Here is a 27,962-nt window from a genome sequence, read left to right as displayed (position 1 = left end):
CTGATGAAAGAGATCGTCCATTATATGTGGCCAAAGTTATCATCTTATAGCAGCCTGGTCCAACCCAGAGATTCTTAGCTCCCTGTCTTCATGTCTTGCTGGTCGCTGTGGTAACCAGGGACACTCAGACTGCTGGGGACTCAGCGCCTTAGTTTATAGACTGTATATATATATATATACACACACACCAGTTACAGTTTTATTCTGTTACAATTACATTACAGAAAATCATTACACTGTAAATAGAACTTTAAAGACAATTTTTTTTCCACACTTTTTGACAACTATTTTCTCAATTCCTTCCAGATTTGCTACTTATAGAGTGGTGCCTGCCCTGTGCAGAGGATGGCCCTTGAGCCGTCCCCATTCACAAGAAGTGAACGAGTATGGTTTTGAAATCTAAAATCATAAATGTTCTTTGGTAAATTATGCAATGTTATGTGCTCAGGAGGTATTACCATTTATGTTCCAAATGGGAAGTGAGAAACTGATGATGGATGAATAAAAATAATTGTTTTGTTTTGATGATGTTATTGATGATTTTGCACAGAATTTTTTAATTATTTGTCATAAATACCCTTAAAAACACCATATGAAGGTCCCTGTTTATCAATAGGATGTATCCACATACGTCTATCCCTCCGTTTCCTTCTGAGATGGAGATATAACAACTTTAACTGCCTTTTGTCCATACTTTACAATTTTATACAATAAAACCTGCCAACAACGGCCACTGACGGGACCAATATTATAAGCAGTTCTGTAATTCATTACAAATATTTAATTGACTAAATATTTTAATAACTTTAAATTGAATTTTTTTTCCTTTTAAATGATTAAAATTATTTAAAAAATATAAATATTTAAAATTTCAAATATATATTTTTTTAATCTTTTAATTTTTTAAACTTAAAAAAAATACTTTTATTAAACAACGTTATCCATGTACGGCATTCACTCACTGCCGGATTAAGACATTTGAAGGCCCTAAGCACTTGAATAGTTTTGGTGGTCCCCCGATACCTACACGTATATTTTACTCGATATTCAGTCTATAAACTAAAAAAAAAATTATATTTCAGAAGTGACTAATCTAAGGATTGGATTTCACTCTAAAAGGTTTATGAAAGTTATTTTATAAAACTTGAAAAAAGCAGCCAATAAATTTATCTCAGTTGCACTTGAGCAAATTCAACCGATCAGCTTTTATTAGTTGCATTTTTAAAAGAATTATTGTAAAATTTTTATAGTGTGATCCGCACTCAAGGCCGGGATTACACAATAAAGTTTTATAAAATAGATCTTTTATAAAAGTTGAAAAATTCAACCAATATGCGCATCGGTTGCATTCAGAATGCAACTGGTGATCTTATTGGTTGAAATTTTCCACATTTTATCAAAAAGTTTTTACAAAACTTTTATAGTGTAATCCCGGCCTAAGACAGAATTGTGATGTGAATATTTCTAAGCACAGACATTTTGAAAGTCTCCACCCCTCCCCTTTTTTTCTACTTGCAAAGTCTTTGAATATCTTCTGTATTTTTCTTTTTTTTTGGAATTTTTCTTTCATATTTTTCCGAAAAAGCAGATTTTTTTTCAAAATCTTCTGAAAATATTTTAAGATATTTTCTCCTATCGACTGCTTGTGAGGATCGGAATGAAGGCATCTCTATACCCATATTCTTTGGGGGCTCTAGATTAAACCACCAAAGGCTGCCTATGGGCACTGAATCAGGGATGAAGGAGAAAAATAATTACAAAAATTGTGAAAAAATAGTTTTTATGCATGAATTTCAAACTAAAGATGCAGGCAAAACGCCCACATCTTTAGTGCTCGTGTGAAAGGGAATACGGACCCACATCCGCTCCGTGTGAAAGGGGGCTTATGATCATGACACATGGACCAAATGTGACTCTCAGAGTTATCTGATGTGGCTTGCGATATCAAACCTAATTTTGTAAGAATGAACTAAGAGGCACATTCTCAGATCACATTAGTGGCCTGGGACGCTGTTCCATATCACTCAAGTGACTCGTGGCATATTTACAGATCACTTAAATGGCTCTTGGCACAATTATAGATCACTTCAGTGGCTTTTTTTCCCTCTCCACTACCTTCAATGTACCCATCTAGCATTTATACCCAGGAAAAGAAAATTTACATAATCCCCCCCCCCCCCACAGAGTTCAAGGGGAGCTCCCTTGAAAATTATTTTTCTCATAACGATATGCATATTTTTTCTTCTGAATCCACGGCCAAAGTAGCCATTGTTTTGAGGTTACCGGTAATGTTAAGTCTATGGAACATGTTCAGTTCCAATGAAATGTGGCTGTTAAAGGAGGTTTTACTATAATATAAAATTTGGTAAATATGAAAAAATTTCTCTGATTCCTTCAGCTTAATATTGTACAAGGTTTGAATGAAATAAAGGACGAGGGGAAAACATCATTCAGTGTTCATTATGAGCAGGTCTGACTATATGTAGGTTTCAAACCATGTCTGAAGTCTGGCCACTGGTGAAGTACAAAGACTTCTGACATTCACATTGACTCTGGCATCTTAGACCACTTGCCTATCCTGGCATTGACCAGAAGAACAACGTATACTATATTCTACTCACCAGATTACGCAGCCGATACTGATGATTCTGAATTTCACGTTTTAGTTTCTCTAGCTGCTCTTTCAATACATCAATGCCTTTAGTTTTGAAAGTAGACAATTTTTCTTCCAGCATTTTTGCAGCTTTATCAAGGGCTTTCACATTTTCATACACTTTTGAGTAGACCTGAAAAATAATAAGACTAAATAATACTGAAAGACACCACTAATAATTACTATAGAACATATTTTGTTTTATGAACATCAAAAGAAAAAGTGCAAAGCATAAAGGAAAAACATTTCTTGACAATACACTATCTTGCTAGAGTAAAAATAGTGGAACATTAATTCAAAAATTTACCATCACTTCACGTTTTTCTTCAATAGTCTTTATTTTCTCTTTTATCTCTTCTCTGTTTCGATATGTGTCAATCTCAGGTAGCAGACGGCTGCTCATCTGTTTATTTTTTTCTAAATTTCCTTTATGGTCATTAATGTCAGCTTCACATCTTTGTATATCTGAACGCAATTTAATGAGCTCTTCATATGTTTGATACATTACTGGATCTCCAACCTAATGTAAAAAAAAATTCATAAAATCAATATATAATATGATCTTTAACAACAAACATTAGTACGAACAATCAAGTAAAAAATGAAGGTCTAAATTTGCATGCACATGCAAAAATACATGTCAAAATATATAGAATCAGGACAAAATATATAGAATTAGGACAAAATATATAGAATAAGCCAGTTCCAGAAAAATCTTGAACCATTCAAAAACCTGCTTTTAGTCTACAGTGTGGGGTGGTTTTCATAGAAAACCGGTTTTTGCATGTTTGGGCATGAAGTAGAGCGGCACGTTTAGACGCAGCTTTACAGATATGTCTTGCGCACACCGACAAAACTGATCGGCTTCAAGTTCATCTTCTCTCGAAATCTCACATGCGTATACGAATACATCGTTATGGTAAAGATTGATGCAATTTAAAAAAGTAATAAAAATAAGTAAAACAATGCAAGAAACTCAAAGACCCGATTTTTTAATAACTGATTTCTGTAGTATTGACAGAGTCTCCTGTAGCTCCATAGTTTATTGTGGCCATCTGGGCAATCTGTAGCAGTTGACAGCTCTGCTTATAATATATCGGAAAATGATACATGATGCTGAAGACTCGTGATGACAGACACAAACTTTAACCAGGATCAAGCAAAGCGGGTGAAGGCCAAGCAAAATTCTTCTGAATACGATATCCATTATTCTTTTAATTACTAAATCTTATCGGTTATTTTTCAGATACACTGCACACTGGTTAATGTGATCACATCATAACTCTGCGTTTCTGACAACAATAAACGATTGATAACTCTATCCAAAAGAGAAACTGAATAAATGCAACAAGGATACGACATACGAACACTATATGTCATGCACAAATTTATTAGAAATTTCTCAGAAGAATGTTTATGAGGTGTATGAGTGGTTTAGTAGTGCTTTTGCTCAGAAAATTACAGTATTGATGTATATGCTTGGTTTACACATCTGTTAGAATGGGTTACACATGAGCTAGAAATTTTTGTTGTGTACCATATAGATATGAAAAAAAGTATGCAGTGGAAAATAAACTTCAACAAATAACAAAATTGTACTCATTTATTAGGAAGTGCAATTTCACATAAGTACAAATATATGGATGTATAATAAAAAATTATGCACAATTGATAAAATGATGTTCAAATACGTGCCACACGCGGATACTAACTGTTTGCTGCATGCTTTCTAATAGTTGTTTTGCTGTCATTTTAGAGAATTCTGAAACTTTCTCTTGCGGAAGAAACTGACATAGGTTATTCACTTGTATATTGAAACGGCTAACTTCTTTCTCAACCTACAAAAATTAATATTTCATTCAAAATATTTCAACAAAAAAAAATTAGGCACATATAGGTAGTTTATAATATTAATTTTGCTCACATTCATTTATTGCAACAATATTTTTGTGATGAAAGTATTGCTATCACAAATGGATGCCATGGGAAAGGTACCCACAGCGAAAAAAGGCCAACTTTTTAAACTAATCAAAACAATAACTTTTTTTGTGATGAAATGCTGATTTTTGTTGCCTCGCCATTGTTCTATGGACACAAAGGGGTTAACTTATCAGATTCACTAAGATTGGATTCTTCATTTGATCATTTTTGTCGTACTGCAGACATTTTCTGCATACAAGGGCTAATTAGACCGGGACCTACAATTTATTGATCATTCTGATTGGCAGGCTTTTTTAATCATCACCGAGAGGTTGAAACCCTTCACATGGGACTCCCTGTTGTACCCGTGTCACAAAAGTTTCTGACAATGATGAACAGAAGATCAAACTCGCAACATTTCTAAACATCCTTTGGTGATACTTCAGGCAAGTATCTTATTAACCTGGGATACAATGCCCATTGGATTTTTCTAAGGGATAATTTGATACCAATAAAAACTGGAAAATAATGGTGGACAATTGCAATTTTTGTTCTACCTCAGTTGTTTTTATGCAAGGGAGAAGTAATTTGGCAATTTATCACTTTGTGATGTCATCCTGTAGTTTTTTTATGGGAGCAACAACATTGCAGACCAGTAAGTCCCACTGTTCAACTATATAAAAGCTAAAACGCTCAAAGACGGCCGAGATAGGGAGTATGGGTGTTTTGAATTTATGAGGGGTGAGGAAGAAATGAAAGATCTCGTCAGAGGCAGAAACCTGAAAAACAAGTCTGAAAGTCTCATAGAAGGGTGAGGAGAAAAAAAGTAAAAAGTTAGGAAAAAGATTAATCAAAACTTGGACGAGTCTATTTTGAAGGGAAAAAAGAGGCTGTAAAAGAGTTAAAATAAAACCTCATCTGATGCAAGAGAACATTAAAACACAGAGGTCTTTGCTGATAATCTTACTGTTTCAAAGAGCTAAAAAATCTCTAAAAACCCAAGACATACTCAAAATAATTCAGAGATTTTAAAATAAGAAAATAAATCCAATCTGCCGCTATGGTGGTCGAGTGGTTATAGTGCCGGACTCGTGATGCGAGGATCCGGGTTCGAACCCCACAGTGGTGGTCGGCTGAAGTTGGTTTTCTGTGGTTCCCAACTTCAAGGCGCAAATGCGAGCCGATCTCCCCGTTAAAAAGTCTCGCCACAGAGAGCAACAGTCCTACAACGGTAAATCATTCAACCATAACACTTCACTCATAGTTAGTAAAACTGGGGGCAGATGACAGCACTACACATAACAAGCATTACACAGAAACAAACTTTACGTCAGGTTGCACTACACGTACACGCACATTCCCGCATGTACCGATTCGTTGGGGGGTTCCGCGGAGGGGGGGGGTGCATGTGTGGTGTAGCAGTAGTAGGTAGGGGCTCGGGGATCCATGATGTTCTTAAGTCAGCCACCTCGTTGGGCAATTTGCCTGTTGTGGCGTTGTATTTGTATTTGTATTTCTATTGCCAACTTTTGGCTTGAAACCAACATGCATGTGAAGGTAAAAATGTTATGAAGGCTGTAACTCAGATTTTTGTGTAGAAGCAGCAAACATGATTATGTGCCACCTCTACCACTTACTTCACTGTACACTGCACATTCCTCTGCAGAATTTCTAACAAATCGGTACATACCAGAATGTGTGCTCTGAATGTATGTGTGGTCTTAAAATATTAATGTTGTCATTATGATTATTTCATATTCTTTCTGGTGCTGCCATCTGTCTTCTATATTTTTAAGTAAAGGTGGTAAATGCGTTGAAAATATATATATTTTCACATTTTGAAAGAAATCTAATATGAAATGATTTCACGTGACTCAGTCATGAACTGTCTTAGGAACTCTACATTGTTTTACATTCCGTTGGCAACTTTGCGTACCTGTTTGTTTATCTTCTTGGGCAATGTTTGTTTCTTAAATATATCTTCATGTATTAATATAATATTGATAATGAGTTATATTAATATAACTCAAGTTATTTAGGCTGTTCTAAACTGTAGCTAACTCCTGTGATACCCGGACAAAACCCACTGTTTGGGCATTAACACGAATCTTTTGCAAAAACTACACAGATCAAGCATAGGATATTCAATCTATGAATATTTGGCATCAAAGACTAGCTCATTTGAGTGAAGGTGAAATTCAGAGATTAAAGTCAATGTGACTACAGGACAGGTCCGTCATTTAGGGGGGGGGGGGGCAAGGGGGGCTGGCTTTTGAAAATACACTAAAATGGTACATTTATACACAAATATATATATACATGTGCTTTGCCCCCCCCCCCCCCCCGGAAAAAGTTGAAATGACGGCCCTGCTACAGGACTCAATTTCATTGAAAATAATTGTTCAGATTTGTGTCTCCTGCGTAAAAGGAGGAATGTGTCGTCAAAGATTCCCAAAGAATAAGGTGACAAGAGCAAAAGAAGTTTTAGAGCTTAAAGCAATCAATACAAACTTGTGTGGCCCGATGAAAGTTGAATCCATAGGCAGAGCAAAATATTTCATGACTAATTGACGAAAAAACAAAAATGAGTTTTGTTTTATTCCTAAGGCATTTCCACCAAATTTGTAGACTTCAAAGCCCATATCGAGGCAAACCAGGAAAAAAAACAGATTTGAAGTGACAGAGACAAAGAATAAGTCAATGCTCAGATGGCTGGATATTTGAGACTAGAAGGCATTCATCATGAGAAGACTATTGCATACACCCCTGAACAAAATGATGTTGCAGAAAGATGCAATTGTTCCCTCATAGAAAAACGAGAGCCATGCTTTGTCATGCCAAACATTTATGGGCAGAGGCTATATCTACAGTGAACTATTGCAAGAACCACAGCAGTAATAATAATTGCATCAGATGAGAAGACTCCATTCGAGGTGTGGACAGGAGAAAAACCAGACCTGATCCACTTGAAAATATTTGGCCATCGTGTTTTCAGTGACATTCCTAAAAATCAACATAAGAAGCGGAAAGAAACGGTGAATGTAAAGATATTTGTCAAATATTCCATGGACAGCAAAGGATACAGGCTATTGGATCCTGCAACACATAAGTTCCCAGGAGTCAGAGATGTTGTGTTTCAAGAAATAAATAGATGCAAAGATGGGATCTCATCTGAAGCTGGCCTGCAGTTCTATGATTAAGATGAGCTTTTTTCAGTCTTACTACAGCTCTTCCGGTTGAAATTACCACTTTAGCTACATCAGAAATTGATACGAAAAAAAAAAAGACTGGTGATTCAAAGGACACAGAAAATTCTCTAGTTCAAATGATGTCAGATGATCTGCTCGTCAATTGGTGAGATCTGCATACTTGTTGGATTATGAACTGCCGAGGACATCTCATCAGTGCCATTTGATAATGTATTTGAAGAAGATATAGACAAACTAGATATTCCATCTTCATATGAAGAAGCAGTAAACCATGCTGACAGCGTCAAATGGAAAGGGGCTATCCCTCAAAGAACTAGATTCCCATTATAGAAATAAAACATGGGAAATAGTTCCTCTACCTCGAAGAGTAAAAGCTATCAAAACAAAATGGGTGATCAAGATAACCCCAGATAAATCAAGGAAACACTACAAAGCTAGACTGGTAGTGAAGGGTTGCTCACAAAAAGCTGGTATAGTTTACAAGCAGACGTTTTCATTAGTTGTCTGATACGAAACCCTAAGAATTCTTGTCGCCCTTGCAACATTGGTCAATTGACCATGCAGATGATATTGTCACCTTTTCACAACGTCATTTGGAAGAAGACCTCTACATGGAAATTCCTAAAGGCTTTGAGGAAGCCTCCAAAGAAATGGGATTATCATTATCATCTGGAGATGCAGTTTGTCCCTTTCTCAAGGGCATATATGAATTGAAATAGTCTGGCAGAACTTGGTACAACAAGCTAGACACCAACTGAAAGACATTGGTTTGACATGTGACGACTTTGACTGCTGTGTATACTATAAAATTGATTCTCAAGGCACATTGCTTGTCACAGTATATGTAGACAATCTTCTCATCTTCTCCAGTTCTCTTCAACTAGCGAATTGGATCAAAGAAGAGCTTTTCAAGAAATTCAAAATGAAAGATCTTGGAAAAACTGAAGTATTGCTAGGAATTGAGGTCAAAAAGGATCTAGAAGCTGGAACGACAACTCTTAATTGATCAGAATACATTGAAAATGGTTTGCAAAGATTTGCCATGCATGATGTCAACACCAACTGATTCTAATCAGAAGCTTTTGAAACTGAACATTGGTGATGTCACAATATCTTCTTCATATTAATCAGCTATCGGCAGCCTGCTCTATGCTGCAAAGGGAACATGTCCAGATATCATATACGCAGTTGGACTGCTATGTCAATTCTGTGTTCTTGTACAACCAAAAAGAGCATTAAGTAGCTGCAAAACGTATCATGCGTTACTTCAGAAAAACATTGAAACTGACGATGCATTACACACGTGAAGGTAATTGCAAATTTGTTGGATACTGTGATGCTGATTATGCTGGTAATCCTGACAGGAAATCTAAACCATGATTCACATTCCTACTTGCTGGAGCTGCTGTCACCTGGCAGAGAAGAAAGAAAACAACCATACTGTGTTCACGAATGTTTGCCACAGGCCCTATGATTACACAAGTTTCTCAAGGAACTTGACATGCTGGAAGCCAACATCCCAATCAAAATCTACTGTGACAATAAAGGAGCGATCGACTTAACTAAAAACAGCATATTCCATGATTAAACAAAGCATATTGATGTCACCCACCATGTGTGTGGAAATGCCGTTAAAAAAGATTGAAAATTGGAACTGTGCTCATGGTGGCCGATTCATTAACAAAGGCTGTACCAAGACTGAAACATGAACTGTGTACTTCAACGATGGGTCACAAATATATTTTTCTCTTATTTTTTTGTCATCGTGAAATCTGGGGGAGTGTTGAAAGAAATCTAATTTGAAATGATTTCATGTGATGCAGTCATAAACGAATGTCTTGGGGACTCTATATTGTTTTACATTCAGTTGGCAACTTTGGGCTGCTGTTTGTTTATTCTTCTCGGAGGATGTTCATTTTTAAAAGTATATCTTCAATTATTAAAATACAATTCTTGTTATTTAGGCTGTCTCCAACTGTAGCTAACTCCAGTGATATATTTAACAGTTTAACATTCTTTCTGGTGCTGCCACCTGTGTTCCATATTCCTAAGTAAAGATAGTGGATGCTTGAATTTTCATGTTATGTCAATATCGTGTTGAAGGTCTGCCTGTTCTCTGGGAAGAGACTTTTTCAAATGAGAGACTGGCTCGCATTCACGTCTAAAAGTTAGAAAACTGAAAACAGTTCAGAAAATAAACTTCAGTCTACCACCACTAACGTCAAAAGGGTTCAAACCCAGACCCTCATGATGCTCACACGACTGCCCCTACCACTGCAAAATTTGATGATTTTTTACAGTATTTTTTTTCTTTCCTAAAATTTCCTGCCTTGCCCCCTCCCCCTAGCTCTGGCCTTGATGTTATGTGACTATTTATTCCCCTCATCTTTATGACTAATAGACCAAAAATCAGCAGAAAATCTAGTGACGTCTCAGCCATCATCTGAACACTTGGCTATGACACAGAACAAACTTGATAAAAATAGGCATGACATGTTACCCCCTACGTATGGTTAAAAGAGTGGCTAAAGGCATGAAGCCAGTATCTGACTTCCCCATTACTACAATAATTCCCCTATCAGGTGAAAATAAAATTCAACAGAAACATTCTTGCTCCGTGTTTGAGAACCATATAAATTTTCTAATTTTGAGAATAATAATGAATAAAAGGGAAGAAAAAAGCAAGACAAAAAATGCCTGATTTGTATTAAAATTTTAGGTACTTTAAAAAAACGAAAACAGATAAAATAATAAAAATAATATAAAATCAATTAAGAAAATAAAATATCAGAAATTTCCCCATAGCATACATGAATAACGAAAATCTCTCCCCTCAAAATTACAAAATACCTGACATTCCTTAACAGGTGAATTGTTAATCTTGTATTCAGAGGGTCCTGTTTGAGGTATCCTTCTTGAAATTTTAAGAATGCCAGTTCTTGAAGAAGGATCGGATCTAAAATAGCAAAATTAAAATCAAACACAGTGAAACCTCGCTACAACGATACTCAATATAACGATAAATCCCTCTACACAATGATATTTTTGCCAATCTTGTTTGGAATTTTCTGTGGTGTAATGTTAAATTCTTCTCAATCCAACGATATCCTTTACTGCGATAAATCCCTCCATAACAATATTACGTTTTAGGAGGTTGTAAAACTGCTACAACAGTAATTTTTATATTTCACTCAAAATCACCTTCAATACATTTTAAAATTTCAAACCAATTTTTGTTTTTTCGAGGATGATTAATAACATGGGTATTTTGCACTACCATATCTACCCTCAGAAAGTGTTAATGAGGTTACAGTGAAGCTACTTTCTGTGTAGCACACAAAATAATTGAGAGGGAAGCTATTTTACAGGGTGAAACAAGCAACTGAATTTTGTTCAACAATCAATTCAAATTTTTTTCTGCCAAATAAATGCTTATAAATGTATTTTTATAGTAGTACTAACAACGAAATTCAGAAGAGATGACAACAAAAGCATAAATTTGGTGGTGCCTGATGATAATGCTATCTCTTGATATAACCATAATCCCTCCACAACAATATTTTTTCTTGGTTTGCAGAGTTTCGCTGTACCGAGGTTTCACTGTACATCCAGTGTATACAAATTTATTTTAAAAAACCCAAAATGCTTGACAAATTGGGAAAAAAAAAGCACCAGCCAAAAAATTTCTCAAGAGCCAAATTTTTCCCCTCAAGAAAAAAACAGCCCTACATAACCTTTTTTCAACTTTTGTGGCACTTAGTGACCTATTACATAAATGAATTATAAATGTACGCATTTATATAAATTCTGAAAATTTTGTGTTGCTCTCAGACCCTAATTTAGACATCACACATGATAAATTTTAAACTCCAATAAAAATTTTCATCTTTGTGGCATCCTGGGTTTTTTCAATCCCTGCTTCAGAGATGTATAAATTAATTTCTGCCCGGGTTGTTCGGTTTAAACCCCGTTGGTTTAAACCTTGGTTTTAACCAAGTGGTTTTTTTCAAAAAATCAAATAAAAGTGGCCTAAATATAATTTTTTTTCCCTTGAAAAATACCATATTGGTTCATTATTAGCCAAAAAAAAATCATTCATTCTTACCACATTTCATATTCTGATGGTACGTCCTTAAATGGCATAAGATAGTATAAGTGGTTTTTTTCAAAAAGTCTCATAAAGTGGTTTGAAAAATACTCCTTATAGCAGGAAATACTCACCGTCGTAGACAAAAGTGTCGAATTCAAAATGAACTGGCAACAAGAGCAGAGGAGGAGGACAGAAAAAAGAAAAATGGCATTGGAAAATACCTTCGAAATACCTTTGAAAAGTTAAGAAGCCAATTGCAAACGAGAACATGTTCTCGTTTACGATTGGCTTTTTTTCTTTTTTCTGTACTCCTCTGCTCTTGTTGCCGGTTCCTTTTGAATTCAACTCTTTTGTCTACAACAGCGAGTAACTCCTGCTATAAGGAGTAGTTTTGCTATATTTCTCTTTTTTCTGCTAGTGATGAAGAGACTTCATATAGTTCTGAAACACATATAGCCATGGTTCCTTTTTGGCAATTTTGGGTATAGTAACGTTGATTGTTCAATTGTATTGCTCTATATCTTTAGCAAATTCATGAATAAGGATCGCATCACACATCTAAATGTAGTGGTGCATTATCTCACAGGGTTTTTCCCTTCACAAAGAAGCAGCAACAGTAGTGACACCATCCTGCTAGGGGCAGGTGGTCCTATAATCCAATAGACACCAGCTGTCCTTAGAGGACAAAGACTAGTGTACTAGTAGTTACATTACCTCACATACATTTTCATTTTCTTTCCCATAAGAAGTAGCACATCTCTTACTGTATATCTCCCAGTCTTAATATTCAATAGTTGTTGGGTTTTTTTTACTTTCACCATTAAGCCCAGTTAATCTAAGTTCTACTGCATAGTAGTAACAGATTTATGAAAAATAATCAGCTATGTACAGGGTGATTATAATTAAAGAGCTTTGATTCCAAAACTATACAATAAGTACTGGTCAGAATGACTTGGAAATTTGCGTGGATATTCCTGAAGCAATGGAATTTTCTTTGGCGAAAGAAAAAAGTGCAAGTAGATGATGCGTGGATAGAACAACTTCTATCAAGATGCACATTGCATCCAAAATGTTCTAAAAATGTTTTGTCCAACTCAAAAAACCATTGTCTTCCGGCCTGATGTAGACCGTATAATGCCCTTTTCAGTCTCAAAACATGATCTTCAAAACCTGAAATTTCAAAACCCTGTGGTTGATTCATATATACAACATTGTCGAGTTTACCGTACAAATATGCATTTTTTATGTCTAAATGTCGATGAATCCAACCCTTCAAAATAATTGAAATGATCATGAATAATCTAACTAATGTGAAATTCACTACCGGTGAATAAACATCGAAATAATCGACGCCTTCGACTTGTCGAAAACCTTGTGCCACTAGTCGTGCTTTATAACGTTTTATGTTACAGAATTCGTCCTTTTTGATTGTGTACACCCATTTGTTTCCCAAAATTTTCCGATCGTCAGGTTTTGGGACTAGATTGTATACATCCCGCGATTTTAGTGCTTCGATCTCATCTTTCATCGCGTTTTGCCACTCGTCCTTCTGTGATGAATTTCTTGCTTCAAAGTAGGAATTAGGGATTTTTATGTTGACACAGTGTGCTTCGATGTTTGTATCCGATTCCTTTGATGCGTCATCATAAACGTCATTTTCTCGTTTTTTACCCCTTTTGAAATCAAAATCGCCCAAGTTTATGCTGATCCCTTTTCGTTCACAATATTTTTGTACATTGTTTTTACTTCTGAGTCGGATATTTTCTTCAGGATAGTAATAGACATCTTTTCTGCCCGCTGTATCACCCTTTTTTTTTGTTTTTACAACCCTTTTCCATTTCACCCCCAGGAGAATTTCTAGGCATAAGTTTGATGTCCTTAGTTATCTGAATGTTAATTTAATTTCTGAAAACTGATATATATCCCATGGGTTTTATTACTGTTTGATAGGAAAAATAGTCTGTAGTGAAATGTGGTTTCCATTTACAGGAGAATTATTTACAACTTGTAGCAAGATATTCAATAAACAACAAATTCAGTTCATATTTTTGGCGCTCAATGGGTATCCCCTTGGCCCTCCTTACTCTGTAATTAAGGATGTAGCGATGGAGAGCGAAAGAAAAATTCCAACCAGTTTTTTATGCCTTTCCGGTGCATTAGATCCCGCACACCAGTGATGGTAACTAATGATAAATTTCCCATATCCATGGAAAAAATTACCTAAAACTGATATACATTGTAATTTTCTTGACATTTGTAGAAATTTTGAGTTCATTAAAAAAAAAAAAATTTTTTTCATTATGCACACAGTTCAATATTTTACTAGGGTACTTGACTACCTATTTTTACCGATAGGTGGCAACACATTTTTCAAAATGTATGTGAAAAAATGTACCCAAACGGGAGATTCCCTTCACTTAACATCCATAAGGTGATGGAAAAGTAACAAAAAAAGTAAAAATTCAATAATTCAAAAAAACATGAATGATTTGGTTTTCAGAGAAAGACAGAATTTTACCATATAAAATTTCGCTGTCAGAATAGTTACGTTTATTGCAACAGATGGTGCTAAATTTTAAAATATTTTAATGGCGTTATCTGTTGATAACGACTGTAATTATTTATCACAGAAATTTTTCATTATTGAAAAAATTAACTAGCCAAAAAGTATGTTGAGAAGCAAGATTCTTCAGAAGCAGATATTATCAGCTCAGCATCCAACTAATTTTCGAAAGGAATTTTAATTGTTATAGAAGAAGTGGTAATCATACTGAAATTATAATTCTGAAGAGACCCTGTATCTTCTGTCAATAATATACCAACATGGTATGGACAAATATTATTCTAAATAAAAAAATTCTATATCAAGTTTCGTAAAATACTGCAAATAATGGCAATTACTGTTATCCATTAATCACTATAGAGAAATTAGGGTGTATTAATGCTCTGTAAATTATAACCAGAATAATAAAAATAACCATTTGTAGCCTTCCAATCTATTTTATCTTTGTCCAGTATATTTGTCAAATGCTCAAAAGTTACATCGTGATGCTGATGACATTGTGAGTTTTCATGTACATACATTTCAATTTTTTTTTTTTTTGAATTGGAATAGGCTGTAAAATAATGGTAAATTTTGCAATTTTGTGACAAAGTAAATCACTTTAGTAAAATTGGATTATTAAATATTGTAGATCATGAGAATATTTGTAATCTTTGAGATGTACATATTGAAAGTGTGTGTAAGCTGAGGTGGTAAAAGATGTTATGACTTCTGTAAATTGTGGCAGTGTAAATCCCTATACTGACTGAATTGATTACTGTAAGGTATTGAAAAGGGCATATAAACCAGTTTAATTTTGTTTAATATAATTGTCAAATGCTCAACATTATTTATGTCTGAAGAGGATTTTAAATCATTGATGGCTGTTTTTTAAGCAACTATTTTGCTATATCAATATCTCTACCTAAGTAGAGAAACCAAGATGAAAAAAGACGAGAGCTCAATGCTCAGTACTTCACACAAACTAGCAATGGCAAAATTCATACTTTTTTGTGAGAAAATGTCACGATACGGTGCATATAATGAATGTTATACACAAATATATAAGTTTTAGACTTATATTTTTCAGTGTTATTTTGAAAAGTAATATCCAAATTATTTTCTTTGGATCACCTAATTTGTTTTTCTTCTTTGGCTTCTAAGCTAATGATGGGCTAACTACAACCCGTGGGACAAATTTTGCCGCTTAGAGGTTCTATCTGGCATGCCGCACATTTCAAAACAATAGTACAAAAAATACATTCAAGGGTTTGTTCCATTTTTTGCATATAAAAATTACAGTTGAGAATTTAAATAGAAATGTATTAAAAAATTTTTGCATCTGCAAAAAAAAATTTAACATAACATACAATTCAGCCAGGTTGAGCGTGTATTTTTCTCTATCTGAACAGATGTATTGAAAATACAATTTCAATGCACAAATTACCTAATTAATTAAAATAAAAAAAATTACAAAAATCATGTTTGTAGCAATATTTGAAATTTTTTTTCGCGACCTTCAGAACATGAGCCCCCCCCCCCCACGGTCAAAAAGTTTAGAAACCAAAGAAAAAACTGATAAAAATTCCTGTGGCAAAGTCGGTCATATCAAAAAGAACTGTCATTCAAGTAAAGAAAATGCAACTTCTGACCAGAGTTCTCAGGGATAAGCATTCATGTCTGTCACAGATGTCAACAAAGATTGTTGGATAATGATTCAGGAGTTCTTCCATCACATATCAACTTATTTGGATTTCTCATCATATGCTCCTTTCAATGAGCCAAAACCACTCCATCTTGGTGATTGAACATTCATGAACGCTGAAGGATATGGTATGATGGATGTGGAAATGCTAGTATGTGGGAAGTGGAGGACCAGGTCAATTAAAAAATGCTTGGTATATCGCGAAATCTGATCAGAATCGGTTCTAATCGGGATCTGCTTTGAATCATGGTCTCATCAAGGATGATACATAAAGCACAAGTTTCGAAATGGAAAGCAGACTGTTGCAGTTGGAATTCATCAACTCAGTGGTGTGTACAAACGTTTGATGCATGTTATAATTTCTAAAGCTTGTCTTGCTGTGAAAAATTCTGACATCCAACTGTGACACATGAGTGGTTAGGTCATCAGAACAATCAGAATGTCCAGAAGTTTTTCATAGAGATGTAAAATTCTCGAGAATAATCTTTCGGAAAATATTCTCTGCTAAGACTACTATTATAAATATAACTTCAGAATATTCTTATAAGTTCTTGATGAGAATATTCTCTTATTTATAATATAGTTACATATAATATCCTTGGGAATATTCTCTGGAAGGACTACCTTCATAAATTACTGGGGAATATGCTTATAGAAAATAATAATAATTATTCTGAAGTTATTAATAATAGTCCTTCCAGAGAATATTCTCCTCGATGAGAATATTCTTCAGTTACCGAAATTTTTCCAGAGAGTATTATCAAGAATGTATGTAAAAACATGTATTATAATTAATAATCTTGATAAATAACTTGAAAATAATTATTTTTGATAAGAATATTCTCTAGTCATTTACAACCTCTGACAATAAAGTTCGGTGAATAGTCCTGTAAAATTAACGTAGATGAAATATTAACGAAAGTTACCTTACTGTCCTTCGAAATAGTCACCTCCCATTACTATGCACCGCTGAGATCTCCTATACATGTCCTGGAAACTTTGCAAGAAGTCTTCTTTTGGGATAGAGTTCAAAAGCCTCGTCACGTTTCGTTGGATGTCAGGAATATCGTCAAATCTCTTTCCTTTCAAAGTGAGTTTGAGTCGTGGGAATAGGAAGTAGTCTGGAAGATTGACATCTGGCAAGTATGGTGGATGTTCAATTTGCACCACCCCCTTTTTTGCCAGGAACTGTTTGACGATATTGGCTGTGTGAGGGCGAGCATTGTCGTGAACAAAAAACCACGAACCTTGTTGTGCGTACTGAGGTCGTACCCTGTGTAGACGTTTCATGAAACGGGTCAAAATTTCAATGTACCTTGCAGCATTCATCGTCGTTCCCTCAGGTAGAAATTCCTTGTGAATTTTCCTGTTCTCAGTTAAGAACCAACGCACTAAACAAGCACTTTGTAAAACAAGTCTTTCACGGAACACAACTGAAGCTCAACTGAACAACGGTGGTGGCAGATGGTCAACACCTGCCGCTATGCATGTGCAGCGTTTTGCTTCGCCAGTGTTGCCAGATCAGCCGTTCTGACTTCATTCACCGAACTTTATTGTCAGAGGTTGTATAATAGTAGTCTCCGGAGAATGTCCCTGTCTCTCTTCCCGTCAAGATGGGTATATTGAAGTTTGTAGAGCACAATATTAAAGTTTGAAAGCAAGAAAATTAAACCAACATGGCTGAATTACACAACTTTTAAAAAAATGTGAGAGATACAGAATTTAAGTGTATGTGCATTGAAGAAAACAACAGTTGTGTATCTTCTTTTGTTGTGAATATTTCAGGCAATGAAAACTGATTTATATTTCACAATATAAACAAAATTAGTAAATAAATTTAAATTATTTAAAAGAAAAATGAATATTCTAGATTATTCTCCAATTTTTACATCCAGGAGAATATTCTCACCTCACATCTTCTTCAGAAGTAAAGGTATGGACATTGTTTAATTGAAATTTTTGTGATGCACGTGCATACGGTAAAAAAATGCATAAACTCAGTTTCAGTACCAGAACAATGAGGCCAACTACAGTTGGTCAACTGATTCATTCAGATGTCTGTGGGCCAATACCTGAAAAATTGTTGGGTGGAAGTAGATACTGCATTGTATTCAAGGATGACTTCTCGAAGTACACGTCTATTTACTTCTTGAAAGTGAAGTCTGAAGTTCCTTCAAAGGTGAACACTTTCTAGCTGAAGTACAAACTGAAAGTCATGCTTCTGTTTAAGAGCTACTAATTGATGGTGGTTCAGAGTTCAAGAATTCAAAAGTTGAATCCACCGTAAAAGAAATTGGATTGATTCACTGAACCTCAATGACATACACACTACAGCAAAATGGAACAATTGAGAGGGGAAAATCCAACTCCTGTGGAAGTTGCCAGAACTGTGCTACATGCCAAGGAATTGCCAGAAAAGTTATGGGTGGAAGCTGTTGATACTGCAGTCTTATGTTATCAACAGTAGCATAACGAGGAGTAACCATTAGGTCATTTATGTGTGTTTGGTGCTGAATATTTTGTGTATGTGCTAAAAGAGAAAATAAAAAAGTTTGATAAGAGAACTAAAAAAGGATATAGAAGAATATTGACAACTCGATGAGGACAAATAATAATTTACAAAGCACCAACATGTTTCCGCACTCATGGGTGTCATTATCAAGGTGGAAAAAAAAATTCATTCTGTCATAATGAAAAACATCAGAATAGGACAGCATCAATGGTGGCCAGAGTTGTTTCCTCCACTTCAGTATGTTTATTTTCAGTTTTGATGTCATAGTTGTTGTTAGTGACAACTTGGTCCCTTCGAATGATCTTAAAATTTTTTTTTCTCAAAATGAAAATGTGGTAGGCCAATAGAATGGAAGGTGTTGATTTTGTGTCATTTATTAACTGTTGATGTAAGTACCCTCAAAGACGTCTAAAAGAAATGGTGATCAAACTTTTTGGATCACCTTAGCCTCTCTAAAATTAAATTTGTGTTCTTCGTTCCAGCAGTATAAAGCTATTGTGGACTTATGGACCTTTTAATTTTTGTGAACTGAACTCATTCTCTCTCATTTTTGTTACATATTAAGAGGTCTGGTAACTGGTAGCAGCGAAAACTTTGCATCGCCTACAGGATCATGTGTTTCTTGTACTGTTTTTCATGGGTACAAGACTACTACAAAAAAGGTATTCCAATTGATTGTAATATTATAACGGAAAATTTGATAACATTTTACACTTCTATAAAGGGAAGGGCTGGTGAAACATCTATTTCATCAGAATTTTATGCAAGTAAAGGTTGGTTTCATAGGTTTAAGAAACGATTCAGATTACGCAATGTAAAACTCACTGGCAAACAAGCTGCTGCTGACCAGGAGGCAGCTAGAAAATTTCCAAAGACTCTGCAGAAAATTATTGGAGAGGAGGGATATTCACCTCAGCAGGTGTTTAATGCTGACGAAACTGCACTATTTTAGAAGAAAATGATGCAGAGAACATTTATCACCCATGAAGAAAAACGAGCCCTTGGTTTTAAGGCAAGTTGAGGTTAAATGTTGTTTGTACAAATGCATATGGGTAAACGATAAAGCCCACTGTCATTTTCAAATATACAAATCCGTGAGCATTGAAGGGAAAGGATAAGCCAAAGCTCCCAGTATTTTGGATGAACAATAAAAGGGCTTGGACTATGAAAACACTTTTCCTGGATTGGTTTAAACGTTGTTTCGTTCCGGAAGTCAGGAGGTACCTTGAGAGTGAAGACATGTCATTCAAAGTTCTTTTGATACTGGATAATGCTCCTGGACAACAAGATGTTAATGTGTTCAAAGTTGATGGTGCTGAAGTCCTTTGTATGCCTCCTAATCAACATCTATCATTCAGCCCCTTGATCGGCGGGTAAAGTGAACATTCAAGGCTCGTTATATACACCACTCAATGAAAATGATTGTGCATGCAATAGAAGATGCAAATGCGTAAAATGTCTTGAAGGTATGGAAGAATTACACTATCACTAATGCCATTACTGTCATAACTAGAGCCGTGGCAGCTCTTAAGTAGAAGACAAGTTCACCATGAGTAACAAACATAGCGAAAGGGCTTTGCAAGTTCAAATCAGCAATAGATTATTTTTATGACATAGATCCCTCTATGGTACGTTCTTCACATGTAGGACAATTTTAATAGAGGAAGATTTGTCAACATATTCCAACATACTTGATGATACGAAGAAACATCAAACAGAAATCACAATGTTCTTTCAGAAAGCATCGCCAACAACTGCTGCAAAAAAACCCCTATGGTTTCGGTTATTCGCTGATTTCCATATTCGCGGTCACCCCAGGAACGTAACACCCGCGAATACGGGGGGCAGACTGCATGTTCTTTGCCCCCCCACCGGAAAAAATTGAAATGACTGTTCTGCAAAAGGGTACTGAATGAATGAATGCCGGAACTTCGCAATTGGACTTTTTCCATTGCCGAGATCGCTTCCTGCCCAGCTTCGTGGCAGAGTCTAGAACGCTTCATTTTGTGTTAAAAATAAAAAATAAATAAATAAAAATTACATACAAAATTTTACAACATTTTCTCCGGACAATTGGGTACTGTTGCAGGGTATGGGGGGGGGGGCTAAAGGGTACTGTGAATTGGGGGTGTTTCGTACTCATGATTCCAAAGCTGGTGCTTTTAGTGTGATTCAGATATCCTACCCTATTAGAAGACTGACCTAAGGCATGGTGCTTTTGTGCAGCAGTAGAGCAATAACATGGAAAAGTCAACATCAGAAATGTCTCACTCTATCAAGAACCAAGGCTGAGTTTGTGGTGGCGAGTCAAGCTGCAAAAGAAATAGCATGGCTTCATTATTTGTTTCAAGAACTTGGGATTTCAAGCAGTACCCCTTTACTACAGGTTGACAACCAGAGTGCCATCAGACTCACAAAAAATCCAGAATTTCACTGCAGAACCAAGCACATTGATGTGAGATACAAGTTCATTTGACAACTGAACCAAAAAGGAAAAGTGGCTGCCAAGTGGAAAGTGCCCCAAAATTGGGCTGCATAACCTTTTTTTCCCAACTTTTCTGAGACTTAACAATCACTAGCCATGTTCATATATGTGCTGATATGAATTCCAAAATATTTGTGTTGCTCTCCCCCATAAATTAGTGATTACACATGGAAAATTTTAGATGCTAATGAACTTTTTTAGTTGCCATGACCACCTGAGTATTGTCAAGCCCTGTTTCAGAGATGTTTATAAAAGAAATACTGCATGGTCAATAAGGGAACATCATTGAAATTTGACCTTGTGGGTTTCATGATCAGAATGATTTGAAATAATGTGACCCTAAATATTAATAACAAATATCAACGGGATGGAAAACACCACAGGGCTCCTAGTAAACTTGCTTGATCATTTACCCAACTCTTCCTGACAAAAATAAAAAATTTTCCTGACTAAAAGAGAAAAATGAACTTTGACCAAACACACCCAAAGCTAACTGAATATCCAAGAGCCAGAAATAATATAGAAAATAATGGTTATGTTCCCTAAAATAAGGGATGTATGGTCACAGTGGGCTACAACCATGGAGCTTATATTACTGTAGGGAGCATCGACCTGCTGCGACGGGATCAACATCGAATGCAAGGAAATCATGTGACTCATTGAGTAACACAGCCTATCAATATAAAGGAGTTAGTGAGACCTTACAAGTAGTATTGACATTGAGTTTAATAGAAAGTGCAAATTTCCCCTTGAAATGCAATTGTGGCTCTAAATACTGCATTTTAAAGATTTAAAAAAAGGATAGGGATAAAAAAGATTTAATTATTCTTTCATTAATACTGGAATAATTGATTTTGTTACTGCTGAAAAATTTCTTTCATTAATTCTGAAATTTTTCTTCATTAATTCTGGAATTATTTCTTTCATTAATTCTGGAATTATCTCTTACATTAATATTGGAATTATCACATTCATCAATGCTGAAATTCTCTTTCATTAATTCTGGAATTATCTCTTACATTAATTTTGGAATTATCTCATCAATGCTGAAATTACTTCTTTCATTTATTGTTTTAAACTCCTATTTATGCCATTAGAAAATAACAAATTGCACCGATATTAAATGAGTCACACGATCTTCTGACGAATGTTGGCAACACCGTTCTCAGCACTGCCAAGGTGGGCACCACTGACATCATAAAGTAATATAAGCTCGATGGCTACAACTTTTGCATCTCCCAAAAAAAGATAAAACTCAAAATCTTGATACAAATGTTTTTAAAATTCAGTTTTTCCCACTTTTATCATACACTAGCTATAATACCCGGCGTTGCCAGGGTTTTCTTCAATGAGGCTTTTTTGGATCACGTGATATCTCCCTCTTTCTTTGAGGGACATGCAAACCGTGTCTAAGTTCATCAATATGGCGACCTCCTGTGCGACTCATGAAAGAAACAAATCTAGATTAAGAGAAACGTAAAAATAAATATATTTATTTTTCTTTTTTTAAAGGGTGTGTGTGCTAGGTATTTTGATTCCCCCCCCCCCTTTTGAAATTCAAGTTAGGTTATCCATCTCTGCCCGTTTCTGCTTCAAAAAATGCTTAATTAAAGCTGTGGAATTTTTTCGATGTACTTTTTACGGGCCCATAATTAATTTTAAAACAACCTAAACTATATGTGAATTTATACAGTTCAATATTAAAAGACAATACGGAGACATTAGTTTTCAAGCTTGAGAAGATATAAATAAAAAGTTGAAATCAATGTGTTATTACACGAATATCCAACTCAAAAGTAGGTCTGGCTAATTACTTCATGTTTAATCTCCTGGACTTCGTATATCTCTAAGCGAACTCAATATTTCAAAAATCGAGAATTCAATACAATTTTTAAAATTATTGATATGACAGAAAACCCCATTAAATTTCCGCATTTCTACAATAAAATCAGCAATTTTAACACTGATTTCTATGAGGATCACCCTTTTCCTGACCCTCAAAGCGATGCTGATGATGATTATGACGTCATTCAAAAACCTCATTACTGGGAGTATTAAAAACGTGGCACAAACCATTATAAAGGCAAAAATATTATACTGACAGCGTTGAAGAAATGACAACCCATATTGAAAATGTGGCCAGCCATTATAAAGGCATAAACTATTATACATATACATATGGTAACAGGATTAGAGAAGTGACAAACCATTGTAAAGGCATATACACGTCTGAAATGCATCGCTAGGGAACCACGGTAACCAAAGTAAACGTTCGGAAAGTGATTGTTGAGGCCCAAAGACCATTGTTGCCTGACAGTTTTTTGTCCATTTGGGGCACTTGCCCTGCTCTGACGAAATTTTAAAGTAGCCTATCGTTTAAGTCGGGTCCCATTTGGTATATATGCAAAATTTGACGACGATCGATCTAAAATTGTAGATTTGTATAGAGAACATACGCACACACACAGAAAATCAATTTTATATATATAGATTTGCATATTTTCCTGACTCTGCCAAATATTTTAAATTTTCCCTGACCATTTTTGATTTCACTGACTTTCCAGATCACTGGGAAACTCTGCATCTTTTTTAGTGGGCTGCTGAAAAGAAAATACTCACAATTCAATGATTATGTATGCAGTTTGACAACCATGTTTTATGTATTCAGACAGCTTTAGTTGCCTTCCAGTAAATACTGGTTTTCCTCCTAGTCCTAAACAAATTGCACAGATTATGGATGATTTTCCAGACCCATTCGGTCCGATTATCATGTTCAGACCAGGTCCAGTTTTCAAGAATAATCTGTCATATGTCCTGGAAATGAAATGAAAAAAATCTCAATAACATTTCAATGCAAATTCTTCAAATCAAATTCACAGAATATGGTTACGGAACAGTTTTAAAATAAATAAATGAAACCTTAATAATCCTCTAATCTAATGGCTACCCCCTCTATTATAGCCGAAAATAATCTTCAATAGCAACCTTTCACACCCCCCCCCCCCATCCCTATTTACACAGTTACATTATATAACCATTTTAATTTCTTTATTTTTTTGCTAAACAAATTATACAAGAAAAATATTTGTTTCAAGTTCCTTCTCAATTTTCAGCATCACATTCAATTTAAGATAACAGAAAATATAACAATGTCAGCCAAATACAGATTGGAAAATTCAGTGACTTTTCCTGTCTTCCTCCTAACTGAATTTTGCTGGACAATCTGTGAACAACTGGATCCTCAATGCAATAATCTCAAACTGGCTTAACCGGAATGACTAATGATATTGCAATGTGATTCGAAGGGTTAGGGAAAAAATGGTTTCAGTCTATAAAGCAAAAGTTTTTCTTCAAAAATCTGATTCGATTACAGTGTAATTTTATATCATGGTAAATGTTATGTAAAATGCAAACCAAACTATTTTTAAAGGGCAAATAAAAAAATGGTTGTATATAAAAAATGTCTTGGTTTCACCCCCCCCCCCACCCCGCAAATACTGATATAAACCCAACCCTGTCAAATACTGCTTTCTGCACATATTACAAATTTGTCTTTACTGTGCATACGCTGGACTCAAGTGTTTTTCCATCTGAGTGCTGTGACTAAAATCATTGTTTTCCCCCTTATGCCGTATCTTTCTTCCTTTATTACAGCGGACTGAAAGCATTTTTGTCTTCTGTGTCCTACGTGGTTGAAAGAGACAGTACTGAGCTATACAAAACTGCAAAAACATTAATTTCGATTTTTTCGAACTGAAAGCATTTCTCCCTCAACCCTTCATATGTGTTTCTTAACCTATTTTACCAACATTTATTGAAACTTGCGTAACAACTAGAGGGACAACATTTGTTAACACATTGTAAATGGGAAACTGGGTGAAAGCATTTACCGTCAATAATCATTAACACAGTGTAATGATAATATTAGGTAGGTAAACTACCACCAGGAAGTTGAACTGATGTTAACACATTACTAATAGGAAACTCTGTACTGTGTTTTTCATTTACCAAGCATTGATGGAAAAAGACAAGGAAATGTGTTTTTAATTTTTTGAGCACAAAAGATAGTAAACATGGTAGAAGGCATGGTTCAACCCAGTGTTACCATAGACAACACAATATAATAGTATTGTTCCAGATAATTTTCCGCAAGACTTCGATGTTGCAAAACAAGAAGCGGTTTGACGGACAAACACAGATTTATTTACAGAACAGCAATTTACACGTATTTACAGGATAATCAGAGAGCTAACAACTTTCTTGCAAAGTTTAAACGCAACTGACTTCAGCAGTAGAGTCTCTTTTAGCCGGTCTAGCCTCTCTCAGTCTGCCATCTTGTGAGCGCCACAGTATTTATAACCCGGATAGAAACTTCGAGAAAAAGAACATTCCACAAAATTCTATTTCACAGTTTCCTAGTCGGCGGCGCTACCGTATGGAGGGGCGGGACTTTCTAGATTTTTCTCTACACGCCCTGCCAGTTCTCCGCCAATTGCATGTCTCTGCGCTCAGACCGAAACCGGTATCATCGATATTTCTATCGAACAAATCACGCCATCTATCGTCGAAAGTTCGTAACATTGCCCCTCTCTTAGAATTGTTCGTCCCGACAATTCAGTCCGGCGGGTTGTCACTGTGGTAAGAGGCCAGTCTGTTGTAGTGGACCACCTTGCACTTCGAGGATGGAGTCTTCTGGATCCGAGCTACGACGTCATTCAGTCTCTTCATGACTCTGTAGGGTCCTTCCAATGACGTCTGAAGTTTCGGGCACAGTCCTTTCCGGCGCTTCGGGTTCCAGAGCCAGACAAGGTCTCCTTGGCTCTCACAACGTAGCGGCTCTTCATCTTTTCGAGGCCGATGTTGATCCGGTGCCTGGCGATTCGATGAATGTCCTCGAGGCGCTCCTGGAGTCCTTGGACGTGTTATTCCGGTAGAAGAGCAGCATCTATCGGTCGCCGGAACATCAGATCACCTGGCTGGCGAAGGTCCTCTCTCATCGGCGATGGCGAGTATCCGGTGCTCACGTGGGCGGTCCTCGGTAGTGGTCACAGGATGTTCGGGGCGATTCCTTTGCGAGCAGCGCAGGCGTCGCAATTCTTGCGCCACTCGTGCACATCGGTCCTGGATTTGTCCCAACAGAATCGTTCGCGGACCTTCTGGAGAGTCTTAATCATGCCGAAATGTCCACCAGTCGGGCTTTAGTGCAATTCTTTCAGCAAATCTTTCACACGGCTCCTTGGCAGGACGAGTTGCCACCGGAACGTCTTTCCATCCTCAGACTCCCACTGCGGTACAGCACGCCATCTCTCATCTCCAGAGAGTCCCATAGCGCCCAGTATATCTTGGTCGTCAGACTGGAAGAGGTGACGTCTTGCCATGTCGGTTTACTCCCGACGGATTCCTTCCACTCCATGATCGGTCGTATGTCGGGATTGTCTAGCTGGGCCTTCCTGGTGTTCTCGTCGATCCAAAGATCGTCACTAGAGACTTGAGATGTTATCTGTCTCACTATAGGGCTCACCGGTCCACACTTCTCTTCTGCCTTGGGGAAACGACAACGGTTCTGTGTATCCGGTCCTCTCGTCAGGGCGTCGGCATCTCCATGCGCTTTTTCGCTACGAAGCTGGATCATCTTCTTCATGCCCTCTGATCCTCATGAGAGAACAGTTCCGGTCCTGCCATTGGTCTTCTTTGCATCTGCGATGCACTCTTTTTCTGCTTCTGGAATGTCCATCATTTTCTTTGGAGGTTCTTCGTTACGACCACATCCGAGCAGGGCGATACGCTCCTTCGACGTGTGCAACTGGTCATTCCTTATGTCCAAGGAAAATCTGTGTTTCTTCAAGAAGTCCACTCAAATCATACATGTTTGCCACAAAGACGGTGTGTTGGTAAGTGACCGTGGCGAACTTCAGTGAGACTGTCAATTTTCCTCTCACAATCATCTTCTCGCCCGTGACTGTCTGCAGCATCAACGATGGTGGTACATAGAGAAGTCGTTGTTGGAATTTCCGAGCCAGGTCCGTCCTGACGATGCTCACGTTGGCTCCGGTGTAGATGACCATCCTACACGGCAGTACATCAATCTCGCCTCTTACGTGGAGTCCGTGTAGCTGTGAGACGTGGTACACTCGGCATGGCACATCTTCCGTACCTGTAGCTGTGACTGAGCATACGCTCCGCAGGTGGCCTTTTCCCTGGCGTTTCCAGGTTCCCAACGACTTGTCTCTTCGGGTCCCACGATCGTTCTTGGCACTCTTCAGATCTTTCAGCTCTCTGTTGGCAGCAATGGAGGTGTTGACATCTTCTTTCACGGCTGCGCTCGTGGTCTCTATAGTGTTGATCACGGCAGCGGTAGATTTCTTTATCTCTTCGACGATGTCCAACTCCATTTGGCCCACAAATTTTATCAACTGGTTCAGCTGTTCTCGAATCTCGTCCATGTCCATTCTTCCTGTCTTCATGCAAGTCTTGAATTATCCCACTTCTGACACCAAATTGTTCAGGATAATTTTCCGCAAGACTTCGATGTTGCAAAACAAGAAGCGGTTCGACGGACAAACACAGATTTATTTACAGAACAGCAATTTGCACGTATTTACAGGATAATCAGAGAGCTAACAACTTTCTTGCAAAGTTTAAACACAACTGACTTCAGCAATAGAGTCTGCCTATTCGAGTCTCTTTTAGCCGGTCTAGCCTCTCTCAGTCTGCCATCTTGTGAGCGCCACGGTATTTATAACCTGGATAGAAACTTCGAGAAAAAGAACATTCCACAAAATTCTATTTCACAGTTTCCTAGTCGGCGGCACTACCGTATGGAGGGGAGGGACTTTCTAGATTTTT

The 27,962-nt window shown here is 36.6% G+C and overlaps 1 protein-coding gene across 1 annotated transcript in view; it reads right to left on the bottom strand.

The window, feature by feature from the left end:
- Positions 1-27,962, bottom strand: part of LOC149067011 (structural maintenance of chromosomes protein 5-like) — a 254,890-nt gene that overhangs the window by 154,428 nt on the left and 72,500 nt on the right. The window contains exons 3-7 of the mRNA XM_089252810.1: positions 23,736-23,930; positions 10,633-10,738; positions 4,366-4,491; positions 2,961-3,173; positions 2,622-2,786 (exon numbers count right to left, since the gene is read on the bottom strand). Of these exons, the coding sequence (XP_089108936.1) occupies positions 2,622-2,786; positions 2,961-3,173; positions 4,366-4,491; positions 10,633-10,738; positions 23,736-23,930 (805 nt within the window). The remainder of the gene's footprint in view (positions 1-2,621; positions 2,787-2,960; positions 3,174-4,365; positions 4,492-10,632; positions 10,739-23,735; positions 23,931-27,962) is intronic.

The sequence above is a fragment of the Pholcus phalangioides genome, unplaced genomic scaffold, assembly GCF_987345545.1.
Source record: "Pholcus phalangioides strain wild (caught in Gottingen) unplaced genomic scaffold, Ppha-v1.0 ptg000031l_1, whole genome shotgun sequence".
Lineage (NCBI taxonomy): Eukaryota > Metazoa > Arthropoda > Arachnida > Araneae > Pholcidae > Pholcus > Pholcus phalangioides.
The sequence above is the reverse complement of the archived record's forward strand: the minus strand, read 5'-3'. Positions and strand labels throughout refer to the sequence as shown.